Source organism: Dermacentor albipictus, chromosome 9 (assembly GCF_038994185.2).
Source record: "Dermacentor albipictus isolate Rhodes 1998 colony chromosome 9, USDA_Dalb.pri_finalv2, whole genome shotgun sequence".
Taxonomy (NCBI): domain Eukaryota; kingdom Metazoa; phylum Arthropoda; class Arachnida; order Ixodida; family Ixodidae; genus Dermacentor; species Dermacentor albipictus.
The window spans coordinates 20,561,737-20,575,152 of record NC_091829.1 but is presented as its reverse complement, the minus strand read 5'-3'; the positions used below and the strand labels follow the sequence as shown (position 1 = coordinate 20,575,152).

Sequence of the window (13,416 nt, the reverse complement as noted above, 5' to 3'; positions counted from 1 at the left end):
AACAGTATGCAGCTACTCGCCTTGAGCGCATTTTTCTGCTTCACCGGTGGACTGTGCTCGACATTTCTGCTTGGTGTATACCTTTAATGTGATAACGCCTAATCCGTCTTCCTTCCGAGAATTCAGTTTTCGTCTCATCGGCTGAATTAATTTGATGTGAGGCCTAAATGCCATAGCTGTGATCGGCCCCGACAGCGGGAATCGTACGCTGATTTCTGGCTCGCCGATCGTGATTGCTTCACTTCACTAACGTGACACGACGTTTATCATTCCTTCAACTTCAATTCCGTCTTGTGTCAGCTATGAGCGCGCAAAGAGGAATGCAGTTAGCTTGAACCGTGGTTAGCCACGGAAATTTCGGAACTTTCTTATCGGAGCCGCAGGATGTACTATGGTGGCCGGGGTTGTTTACGTGCGACGAGTTTGATGCAACGAGGCACGAAGATGTTGTTCACTTGCTTATATAGGCCGGTTGTGTCAAGTAATTAACTAATGCGAATTTGTTCGCGTCTGTCGCAGCTATCAATATTGACACGCGAGCGTTCTTTGGCTTCTGAACGGTGACCGCTTCCATATCGAAATGACCTTGTTAGATTATCGCTCTATGCGCAAGAGGCGATTGCTGCGTTCGGACCTTCGGGAACGTTGTCCCCAATTCGATAGCGAGACAGGCTTAAGATTGCACGTGCTACCACGTTCAGAACGAGCTGCATACGAGCGAGCCGTGGTCGGAGAGGTCACCGGGTCGAGCCTAGAGCTGGTGGCCCTTGTGCTTGAGAAGTCATGCTGACGCTGTCGAGAAACAAAATGCTGTTCCAGCAGCGTGCATACCCCCCGATTGCTTTCTACCGTCTGCTTTATTTGCGGATCAGTACGGTGGCTCGCTGGTGAGCTATCGTTCCACCGCAAATAAAAGACAGAGAGATAGCGAGAATTTAGTTTCAAAGCACGCTTCGCTGATGTTCATAGATGACGCCGAGGCCTGGGCCGAGCTATGCCAGATAGGGTATGTATAGGTATACTTTCGTGAAATCTTAGCTACAAGAAGTGTGACTTCTCTGCTACGTGGCTACATTCATATCATCATAAGTTTTTATTCAGAGGGATGTTTCGACCAACCTTCCTCGGTGGCCATTGATGTGAGAGACTTGTACCGGCAGCTTGAGACGGCTTTGTCGCTGATCTACGTTGCAGCATGCCAAGGAAGGAGGACACTTCGCTTCTACCCTCCAGGGTAGCTGTTTCGGTCAGTCTCCTAACGCTGAGTAACGAACATGTTGAGCCAAGGTATAAAAAAAAAAAACACTATCGAGGCGTCCCGGTTTCGCACGCGGTCTCTCATAACTACAAGAACAACAATAACAAAGACACAGGGTCGATCTGGCGAAGCTCAGAGTTCTCTCAAGCGACCACAGCTAGAGTTCACGGCTTCTGGTGCAGTGCGAGGACTGCTCCAGTTCCACCGGAGCTGTCCATCAGGGCACTTCACAGAAAAAGCAGTCCGCCAGAGCGGTTCACCGGGGTAATCGCTGCTCGCCGTAGTGACGTCAGCACTTTCGAACGCGTGGGTTCGGCTGGGCCGAACAGCGTACAGAGTCGATATCCTTGGACGGAGCGCGGAACACGATTTTCCGCGGAGATATTGCACATTGGCGCCACGTGGCACTTTGGCTGTTTTCAAGAGACCCTGCAAAACACAGAGAACAGAAAAAAAGAAAGAGCCAGTTGAGGAACACATTGTGACGATGACGAAGACTGCGTCACAGGCACTTTTATCGACTATCTGCAAAAGTCGACCCCCCCTCTGCTCCCCCCTTTGGGCGTTCTCCTTTGTGTGTACAAGGTCGTGGGTTTGTTTTCCTGCCTGAGCGGTCGTGCGCACGTTGGCATCCATCTAAGGAAAGTAACGCGAAAGTACAACAAGGGGGAAAGTGTACGGGTTCCATCGAATAACTGGATTGCGTTCCGAGTATCGAAGCAGGTATTTCCATCTTTCAGGGGATCACTGTACCCATTGAGTTAGCAAACCGTGCAGGAAGCAAGCAGGTGATATTGTCGCGTTGTAGTGACCGTCAAGAACACAGTCGGAAAACTTACTTTTATTGAGCGAACTTGTGCCCACAAGAGCAAGTGACAATGAAACCACAACGAAAGCGCCGGCTTTTATACATGAGTCATCGACGGTTCCACAATAATCTCTAGTGCCCGCGTATCTTCCAGTAAGTACTACACAATTCGCGTCGCGCGTACGATCAGATTACACGAGGTTCGGTGGCAACAGACAGAGATAGAACCATCGATAACATTTGAGAAACTTCCGCCTCCTGAACTGAGCGATAACCTTTAACCTTTGTTGGCCGCTGCAAGACCGGTCACTCGAGGAGGGTAAACAAGTACACGTGTCAATATGACTATAGGACGACTTTACTGAAACTCCATACATTATACTTTAGCTACAACGCCGAGTGCTGCCTTTTACCCTTTCGTTTCGTCAGCAGCGACAGGTTTTCCAGACGATTCACACGTTGTTTGTTACATCTGGAGACGTTAATTAAACTGGTACTTCTCTCAAGGGTATTATAGCGATAATCGGAGTAACTGGCGGTATCTGTGGAATGCGATATGCGAGATACATTTGGAAAGCCATTCGCATTACGGCATCATTTGTTGATATGCAATGTCCGTCCTGCACATGGTGAAGCACCGAGCAATTACTGGCGCAGACAGTAGCGGCAACGCCATCGAAATCGAAGGCGTGGCGCGCTGCTTCACCGGAGACCTCGGGCGCTTATGAGTCGGCCCGTGGCCTCCGAGATAGCACCGGTGCGCTGTTGCAATCTCGGAGGTCACGGTCGGCCGATCCTGTTTGTTGTAACCGCCGTGCTACGCGTCAGACAGCTGAACATTGCAATGCTCAAGCCACACGAAGCTGTCGTCACCGCGATAATGGTAGTGACATTAGTAAATTGAGGAATGTGGGATAAGCCAAGGTACTATTACAGAAACGCGAGTAGAGGCTCTTCGATTCCGATGCTGCAATAAAGAATGGGAAGGGGGGCTAAATGTTTGCCCGAAAAGCAAAAAAAAAAGTGGGAGGATGATTTTTAGTGTTTAGGAACAGGCTCATCTTAGGAAGAGCGCGAGAAAATGGGGCACGCGAGGAAACGCAGCATGGCCCGTTTTATGGCGCTCAAAATTTCAACAGCAAACCAGCGAAAAACACGCGTACGCAATGCAAGATTTAGAAGAATTGAAATAAGTTACGCAGAAGGGAAATCCTGCAAAATGAAAATAAATATATTATGTCTTCTGTTCAGATACTGTTGTTTTGTCTCCAATGGTGTTGCGCACGAGCTATGTTCCTCTGTGGATTTTTCGCGTGTGTGTGTGTGTGTGTGTGAGAGAGAGAGAGAGAGAGCTCAGATGTCCTTACTTCCTCCCTCGAGTACGCGCCTTTCTCGCTCATATCAAGTTCATTTTTTTTTAATGTGCACCGACTCGCCCAACAAGAAACTCGGCTGTTGAAGAAACGAATCAACACCAATTCGCTCAGCTTGCAATCACAACTTGAACAGAGTAAATCAGTTCTGCGGAATCTCACAAGGTAGAGGGAGTGCTGCGAAAGCAAAAAAAAGGAAAAAAAATATTCGTCTACCCGAATGTAGCACGAAGCTACAGAGGAAACCTTTACGGGTTTCTTAGAAAGTTTGGCAGTTGATTAACAATTATATCGTCCTGGTCGGGAACTGGAATTCAGACCCAACCACCCTGGAAAGGCGTTGGCCCCGCGTTCGAATCCCGGACCAGGCCGAATTGCTTATCAACCGCGAATCTTTCTCTGACACGAAAGTTGTCACGTCGCAACAATTTGTGGTCCTTTCATCGTACTGAGGCAGCAAGCATCCTTGTCCGACCGCACTGACAGACACAAAGCATCAACTCTTGCTTGGGCTAGTTGGTTCATGCTTGAATGCCTAAAGAGCAGGGCTCAAAGATCAGGACAGAAGAAGAACAGGTGCTGGACCTCTCGTTCGTGTTCTTCTTCTGTGCTGATCTTTGAGCCCTGCTCTTTAACACATTCAAACAAAGCATCGAACCGAGCACGTACCCTCCGAAGTGCGGCAAGTCGTCGAGCAGCAGGCACGACGAGTAGAAGCTGGCGTCGAACGGGGGCAGCGGCTGCTGGTCGAGGGGCAGCGGCGGCGCCTCGTCAGCCGAATCCTCTCGCGAGCTCAACGAGTCTCCCAGGTGGCCCAGCGCGCGCAGGTCGCACATGTTGAGCGTGGCCAGGGGCTCCTGGATGTCGTCGTCCGTCTGGTCCATCGAGGACGTCCGCTGCTGCAGCGGCACGGGAACCTCCAACGAACACTGCTGTCCTGCGGGCAGGGAGTCGGTACATCGTCCACGCTATTATACGGGACTCCGGACTCGATGTTTGCGGTTGTGCAGGAAACGTATAAGTGAGAATGTTTAGAAATAACCGGAGCAGGCGTTTCCTCGGACTCCATATCTAAGCTTGCTTATAGCCACGTTGCCGGAATTGAAGTCATTAATCCGCTGTATATACCAATGCCTTATTCGCGATCCTAGTCCAAGGTCCACCATCTTGATTTGGTCATGCGATATAGTATGTACGCATTTGGGAAACAAGACTGCGAAACTTTGGATACCCCCTTTCGTGGTCTTCTAAGAGGGCCCTGAACGGCACAAATTGAACGTGGTTTTCCGAGGCTACCAGTTCAAGGAAATAGGCTCGACAGAATCACCTCGAATCACCATGGTGGCCCGGTTGCGAAGGCATTCTGCCAAGAACGGCGTCTCGACGTTGGTTCCTAGCCATATCGGCCCCGTTTCAAAAAGCATAGAGTAAAAAAAAAGTTTATGGAGGTTGCTGCACTATGGCGGCCATTTCAGGCAAGCCAAACCAATTACCTAGCCCACTGGCAATGTCACCGGAGGATATTTCGGAACGTGGGGGCTCTGCCTTCTTTTCAAGATTACATTTTCATTTTTCATTATATAGGTGCCACACATTGCTCTTCGGTGTTAATCTCAGTTGCCTTGCACGTAACGAGTTTTCGTTCTGTATGGCTGCAGTATTGAGACAGAAAGAAGCCAGGAAGTGCCAAACCGTGAGCTCACCCCCTATGGACGTGAAGTGAACGTCCGAGCGCGGCACTTCGAGCAGGACGCTGGTTGTGGGGCTGCGGGGGAGGCAGGTGTCCGTGAATGAACTCGTCCGGAACAGAGGAATCGGGTAACCTTGTGGGTGGAGCCTGCGCCGACGTGGATTCGACTGTTAGAACTCGTACTTGGGTTTCTTTACACTGCCCCGAGTGCAATGAAGAGTATTGCTCGTTAGCACGCATGCTCTGGCAATGCTCTGCGTTACAAAACGCATCTTTTAATAAACAAGAGGCCTGGGAAGAGGCCCTTAAAAGCGGCGATCCCCAGGACCAACTGAGGGCTGTCCAAAGGGCCCGCGAACGGGTGGAGGACCATGGTCTTCCGGCCCCAACGCGGGAGCGGCCCGCAACTACGACTTAGTAGTTCCTTAGGACATTAATAAAGTTTGTTGACTGACTGACTGACTGGGTTTCTTACGTAAAGAAGCTGCGCCTGCGTTCACTCTTACACGCGTACACTCTCAAAAGAGTTTACACCCTTTGGGGCTTATCTTGTACCGAAACAATAATCGTTATTTGCTTTGCTTGCGTTTCCTCTCTTGAAAACTCGGCGTACGCTACTTTCCTGTCGAGAATGCTTTGTCAAGCTGATAACGCTCAAGCCGTTCGTGACTAGGAAGTACCGGACTCGCAGCGTTAAAGAAAGGAAGTGCGGGCAAGACAGATGACGATTATTGTTTGGGGACGAAATACAACCCAAAGAGTGCAAGCTTTTGTAGAGTGTATTGTAATCTGGTTCACACCTGTAAGGGTGTTTTCTGTCTCTAACTCACACTATTACACCCTTACAACTGAAAAGTGTGAGTTATAGACCCATTTACACCTTTGTGTTTTCTGACTAACTCACACACTTAAACCCTTACGGGTGAAAGGGCGTGATTATAGAACGATTTGTGCCCTTAAGGGTGTTTTCCGTCTTCAACTGACGCCCTTGCACCCTTGAGGGTGAAAGGGCGTGAGTTATAGATCGATTTACACACCTGAGGACACTTGAGTGTGCAAATTGGTTTACAGTACACTCCTGCACGACTTACGTTTGTCAAGAGACTGGACGCCATGTAACTATATATGCAGTGTGCTGGCTGTATGGCTACACTGAGTAGCCATAGAGTATGCTAGTATAGCATCCGGCACTGCACGTCCACAGTAATGCAAATATTGATACTCCGATGATACACTTCACAACGCGAGCTGTTGATGGGAGCCCGATCAAGAGCCCCGCTTTCATTCACATTCTTACAAACTGCGCTGTTGAACTGCAGCCTGCGCACTTCCCTGTCAATCTTCTTGCGCTCGTCCCGCCCTTACGTGCGCAGTTTTTAAAACTGCAACTGTACCGAACTGGCTCCAGCTGTCCATACATTTAATGGGATTTTTGTTGCTCAACAACAAGTCTGAGGACGTTCCTTCGCGGGACTGTAAATCTAGATTTCATCACCCGACTTTAATAGAAAGTACGGGCCTGGACTCTAGGCTTTGAGTAGACTGGCTTGTTGCGTGTTTTTTTTTTTTCATCTTCCTTCTGTAGTTATCGTCCCCTATATAATGTCCTTTATTTACCCCTTTCCTGTTCGTCATCGCAGATTTGCTGCTTAGAGGAATATAGTACCTCGATCAGGGACGACCTCTCTGCGCTTCGCATCATTAAACCTCTCTCTCCCTCTCTCCCCCCTCTCTCTCTATTGTTGCTTAATTACGACGCTTAGTAATGCTTTACGGATTTGTAGATGTGCACAATTCGTCTTGTGATGCTTCGGAACATCTTTGGACAGTTTACGCTTTCCTGCTGTGGGTGCTTGGTGCTGGCACAACCTCCGTTCTGTACTGTGCACTGGCCAATCCTGAAGTCGGGGCAGTGCCGACCTCTGCATCGGGGCCAATCCCGAAGGCCGCGCGATTCGCGTTACATGCCGACTCAGACCACAGCATTCCTATAGACTATGCTATAGACTCTAGTATTCCTATAGAACAACGCCAATAAAGAAAGGATAAAATAGAGTGTACAAATAGTGTCGTGTGCGGAAAGAAAGGATAAAATAGAGTGTACAAATAGTGTCGTGTGCGGAACAGTGATCTCATTTCATGTACACGCGGTACACTCACTTGTCGTCCGAGAGTCCCGGACTGCGGCCGTAGCGGCTGTTTGGTGACGAGCGGCAACGGATGTCGTTGTCGCTGTGGCTCAGCTGGAGCGCCCTCGATGTTGGACCTGCAGCGCGTAGACACGAAACCAGAGCGCCACCTGTTAGGTGCAACGAGCAAGCAAAGTGAAACGCGTTTTCCCATTTCAGACTCTTGGTACGAGACTATTCAATTATGTGTTTCGGTGGCAGTGTGCTTGCACACGATATTACACCAGATGCAATAAGTACCACATAACGAGAAAGTCGGGATGGCGCCATTATATATGGTGAAGCGTATTCTAAACCTCAAAGCCTGACCCTTACAATGACGACCTTACACAGTCCATGGATCGCCTACTTCTTTTTTTTCTTGCAGGCTGTTTGCCTTCCTGACGTTAGTTTGTCCATATGGAGAATATGCGCCGCCTTCAGAGAGATGATGTATTGTAGTCCATGAATTTGCGAACGTGTGTGTTGTGTGGTGCTCAGGAAGTCTGCAGATATTAGCACACGTTGCCTCGTCCACCGTTGCCGTACGAATATCGTGCTAATTTCGTTTTACATAGACAGTTGAGTTCAACGCCGTGCAGCTATAGTGCATTTCCTATAGCCGTGATTCAGACAAAACGAACAGCTGCGGCAGTGAGGGAGATTAAGAGTGTAGGTGGCGTTGACGCATGGGTATACGTGCACCTCATGCGACGTACCGAGTCTCCAGACTGTGAGCTGTCATGCGCTTTGTGACTGCCCTCAGTACGTGGAAGGGCGACAAAAGTTGAGCAATGACTTTACGCGCCTCGACAGCCCGCCGCCGTCGGGGAAGGTTATTTTAGTCCCCTGGCCGTTACTTTAGGCCCTTGGCCAGACGTTAAATCGAGTTTTAAGGCCATCCAGTCCTTACTTGACCTTTTTTAAGAAGCACGGGGTTGGACAATGTACGCTTTGAGTAGACAAAACTGCTTGCCATAAACCTTACGTCCTCTTTTTATCGTCACTGTCGCCGTCGCCCATCGTACGCCTCTTCCTTCCCTCTTCGCCTTCCCCCAGCGCAGAGTAACTCGCTGGAGCAATAAACGAGAAGAAAGGGGGTTAACCGAGGGGCCCGATTTTTAATAGTCATATCATAAAAAGCCAGCAAACGCTGACACCAAGGACAACATAAACGAAATTACTTGTGCTTAATAAATGAAAAGAAACTATAAATATAATGGAAATGAAAGTGGATGAAAAAACATGCCGCGTAATGCGATGGTTGTGGGATTGTTCCCCACCTGCGGCAAGTTGTTTTTTCACACACTTTCATTTCCATTGATTTATAGTTTCTTTATTTCATTTATTAAGCACAAATAATTTTCCCCATGTCCTTGGTGTCTGTGTTTGTTGGCTTCTTATGATATGGCTAGAGGAATGTACCTCATTCCGACCTCTGTGCCTCTCGTGTCAATAAACTTTCTCTCTCTCTCTCGCTGGCGCCTCACCTGGCCGGTAGCAGCACTCGTTGACGGAGCTGGCGCCGGGAGACCGCCCGATGCCGCTGTCCGCATGTTCCAGCTTGGGTCGATCGCGTAACGCATAGGCCGGCTGAAGGCAGGAATCCAGGCAGCTGTCGGCCATGCCGGTGTTGCCGCTGCTCGCGGAGTCGGGGTCGTTCTCGCTGCGTATCTGTGGAACGACGTGCAACGTGCTTCGATGAGTCCGTTGTCCACAGTGTTGATTCTTTAGCCGCGGTAACCAGAGGCTATCTGTCCAATTCGCTATTCGTCTCACGCCTTCGTGCAGCCGCGTACGCAAGTCCGTCAGTCAATACTGGGGCCTCCCTCCCAAAATCGATCAATCAATCGATCAACTGATTTATTTACTTATGGATTGTTGTATTACCTGACTGATTGTCTGAAGAAATGGTCTAATAATTGGTTGCTTCTATGAAAAATTGTGAAATAAGGAATTCCCTGAGGAATAGCGTGTTTGAATAAAACCCTAAAACACTCCCTGATCGCTTCATTCACAGATAAACTGCCCGAATAAACTATTGATTGAATAATGCTTAACTTGGAGAGGCGACATTTTGCCTATGTGACAAGTCTTAATTGAAGGGATTTCCGGATTGATTTTGGCCACTTGGATTACCCTAACCTGCACCTGAAGAACGACAGAGATGGTTCTGCACACCGATCCTATCGTAGTACAGTCGCTGCGACCAGGCACTTGAACCGGCGACCTCTTTTTCTGCAGCACAATTACGCCATAGGCGTCTAAAACAAAAGCGGCTGGTAAACACTGCACCAAGCCAATGCATTTTACGTAACAATCCGTTAATGCTATGGCAACTTTGCGAGCTCGGCTGCAACAAGGCCGGCCACAGAGGACGCCACTGTGCGCTCACGCTTCAGGTCCCGAGATTTAAAAAAAAAGAAAAACTTGTTCTATCTAGGGACCTTACTCACGCTTAAAAGTTTGATGCTTTCATTTCCCTAATGGCCCTCAAGGTTTCATCGTTTCTAAATCAAATACAGTCGGCGTGGCGAGTCGTGGCTAAACCGGGGTCCACGACGATGGACTAAACCGTGGTGCACGACCACGGTTTAGTCACTCTCCATTTGCACGAAACGCTGTGCGGAATTGAAGGCCACCGTAACGCATAACACCACCGACATCATAGGAGAAAAAGCATATTTGTTTCCAAATTTTCTACAAGGTTTGCCATTCTTATAGAACAAGACATCGCAAGTCAGCTCACGTGCAATAAAAAAATTATTCATCATGCAGCTCATGCATTTTAAAACACGGTCTTAAAAATTTTGACATGCAGCTTTTTTCCCCCACTTTCGTTCAGAACAGCTGGCTAGTATTATTGTAGCTTTTGCTTGTACCAAGGCTTACAACTCTTCTGCTACGATTCGCTGGCCCGTTCATTCCAACATTGTGGGTCGTGTCTGCACGTATTAGTGTCTGCCTAAACGCTGATTCTCTCTCTCTCTCTTTTCGAACTCTCACAAATAGTATAAACTTTCTGCGTCAATGTGTGGCGTGCTTACTTTTTTTCTCGCTGTGTCTTCGTTGGAGAGATGGTTTTTATAGTGTTTCCGTAACGAGCTGGGGTCCGTGTACCTCTTGCAGCAGCCAGGAACTTGGCAGGCGTACGGCTTCTGGAAGAGCCCAGCACACACAGGCAGAAGTTAGGATACTAGAGTTCGATAGAGCATAGCCAGGTATATGGCAACTATGTTCGTAAAAAAAAAATGAAGAAAAAAGAACGACTCGTCGACTTCTCAGTCGCGTTCCTTCCTTGTAAAGCAAAAACAATTAACATTCGCCTCTCAGTTAGCACTATAGCTTGTCCTGGTATTCAAGAATAACTGAACTGCACAGAGCCCAAAGTATATTTCTTCTACGCGGAGTTCGACACCTCAGTATTCTGTTTTAAGCGTTGGAGAATTAACGCAGAGCCCTTAGTAGGGTCTGCCCACATCAGCGCTGGATCGAAGCTTCAGTTTTGAATAGTCTAGCATACCAGTTACTCATTAATTAATTACCATGCTTACTAATTTTATTGAATTGCCACTTAATGTTTTTGTACGAATTTGCTCTCTATGGCCAGAAATAAAGGTTGAACGAGTTGTTTTGACGTTTCCTGACGTCGATTGTTGTTCGAACTCTGTGTAGTCAATTGAAGATTAAAACTAAGTTCTGGGATTTACATCCCCTGACTGCACAATGGGCTATGTGGGACTCCGTATAGGTGGTAGCTCCAGGATTATTTTGGTCACCTGGGTTTCTCTAACCTACTCTCAAAGCGTGGTACACAGGCGTTCTCGCATTCGATCTCAATCGGAATGCCATGCGTCGCAGTCGAGAATCGAACCGACGACCTCGTGCACAGCATCAGAACGCCATAGCCACCAAGCTACAGCCAGTCCACTGGCTGGGCGTGTGACTTCTAAGACAACTATTGAACGAGCAGTAAAAATAACGCTTAAAGGGACACTAAAGGGAAACAATAAATCAGTTTAGACTAATAAAGCATTCTTTAAGAAACCTGCAGGCAGTCATTTCAAGAAAATAGTTTGAATATTAGATGAGAAAATGAAGGTCCAAGTATCAGTATTTGAATTTCGCGCCTAAACGCCCGCGCCGGTACGTCAGCGTGACGTCAGGGATTCCAAAGTTTGTTTTCGCATTAGGGCCGCGTTGGCTGAATAAAGGTTCCCGAAACTTGGCATGTTTAATATTTGGTCCCTTTAGAACACAATGTAGTCAATCTGTACCGCTATATATAATTAGTAGGTCCTAGAAGATGCCATCAAAAACCAAGACGTCACAGCCCCCAGGTGCGGAAACTCAAGTAGGCGTCGCCACCCGCATTTCGTTCTTGCGCTTTTTCTGGCTTACCAAACGTCTTACCGTTGCAAGAGTGGTGTTTTTGGTGTTGTAGAACGGTCATTTACTGATGCAGAAGAAATCACTTTTCGCTTTAGTGTCCCTTTAAGGCTAACGCTATACCAGGCAACGCGTCGAAAACGCGCCTCACCGTGTCCTGGTGGGTCCGCTGGTGCTTGGCGCGGTCCGAGGAGTTGCTGAACGCCTTGGGGCAGCCCGGGAACTGGCAGGAGTACGGACGCTCGCCCGTGTGGGACCGGAGATGGATCTTGAGGTTCTCGAGCCGCGAGAAGGCCTTCGTGCAGCCGTCGAACTGCGAACAGAGCGACACGCGCGTTTGTACACACACACACACACAACGGACCGAGAACTGGCCGCTGCTCTCGCAGGTTTGCACTGCATCGACACCCAACTCCGCATTTGGAGAGCTATAGTATTGCCCCGTGGGGGCATAGTTACTCTGTACAGACAGATAATCAGGGATGAATGTAGGAAAGCCAGAGAGGATAATCAGAAGCGAGCACGAGTAAGTACTCAACACTGGAGGTGCGCGAAGGTGGAGGAAAGCATACAATGGGCGAGAGAGGAGAGTTCGAGCGCGCTGCTGGTGCAGACGACCTGGGATGTTCATCACTGCCTCAGAGAAGATCGCTTAGTCCGGTCGACTTCAGAAACGGCAGCAGCGCGTTCGTAACTGTGGCTTCCTGCTTGCTGCGACGCACGAGACCTTGGTCCGAAGATCTCGCTCTCAAGCAACATCTTCACGGCCTTTGTGAAGTTCTACGAGAGGGCGAACAGTAAGCGTTCTTTTCTTGGGCGCACGGCAGAGTGAAGACCCTCTGTGCAGTAACACGAGAAGTCCCGGAGTGAAGGTCTAGGAGCACTAATTAGAACTCTCGTGAATGTTAGTTGAACTTGAAACAAGCTGTTAATACATTGAAATTGTGTTGTCGGGAACGTCTCTCTTCCTTTTTTTCTCTCGAAGTGCACATATCGGAAAACATACACGAAATATTCGTCGCAGTTATACGGTTGCTAATGTTGGAAACACGAGGTAATGTCTAGTCTGTCATATTTCCACCGTTGACCCCTTCGACTGGGACACCTGCTAGTACTATATCGTTGACTACTGTACGGTCCGAACAGCCATGCAGTTCACCTAGAAACTTATTTGTGTCAGCGTTAGTTTGTTTAAGCTAGTGGCTGCCTGTCTCTTTACCGTGCGACTTCTGGAACTGCCGATGAAACCCTAGGAACACAGTCCCTATTTGTATGCTTTCCTACGTGTTTTACTCATGTAATTAATCGTTCTTTCAACCTTTCAAAACCTTAAAGTCTTATAAAATTAATTAAGAGTAGTTGAACAAGCATTCGTTATTCTTTTTAGCTAGCTCCATGCAAAGCTACGGCGAACCAGTAAACAGGTAGTCTTCATTTCGGGTTGATGGAGTGAGCCCACTTTTTACTGAAATTCGAACTCTGTGTTTGGAAATTTCGAATTGATTTGAGTCGCTCCTGTTAGTGGAACGAAACGAATAAATTTTTATTTACCCGCCGTGGTTGCTCAGTGGCTATGGTGTTGGGCTGCTGAGCACGAGGTCGCGGGATCGAATCCCGGCCACGGCGGCCGCATTTCGATGGGGTCGAAATGCGAAAACACCCGTGTGCTTAGATTTAGGTGCACGTTAAAGAACCCCAGGTGGTCAAAATTTCCGGAGTCTTCCACTACG

At 48.3% G+C, this 13,416-nt stretch overlaps 1 protein-coding gene across 1 annotated transcript in view; it reads right to left on the bottom strand.

The window, feature by feature from the left end:
* Positions 1 to 1,070: 1,070 nt before the first annotated feature.
* Positions 1,071 to 13,416, bottom strand: part of LOC135917322 (zinc finger protein GLIS3-like) — a 64,440-nt gene continuing 52,094 nt past the window's right edge. The window contains exons 3-9 of the mRNA XM_065450892.1: positions 11,838 to 11,999; positions 10,345 to 10,455; positions 8,788 to 8,971; positions 7,290 to 7,395; positions 5,143 to 5,276; positions 4,109 to 4,376; positions 1,071 to 1,687 (exon numbers count right to left, since the gene is read on the bottom strand). Of these exons, the coding sequence (XP_065306964.1) occupies positions 1,678 to 1,687; positions 4,109 to 4,376; positions 5,143 to 5,276; positions 7,290 to 7,395; positions 8,788 to 8,971; positions 10,345 to 10,455; positions 11,838 to 11,999 (975 nt within the window). The 3' untranslated portion in view covers positions 1,071 to 1,677. The remainder of the gene's footprint in view (positions 1,688 to 4,108; positions 4,377 to 5,142; positions 5,277 to 7,289; positions 7,396 to 8,787; positions 8,972 to 10,344; positions 10,456 to 11,837; positions 12,000 to 13,416) is intronic.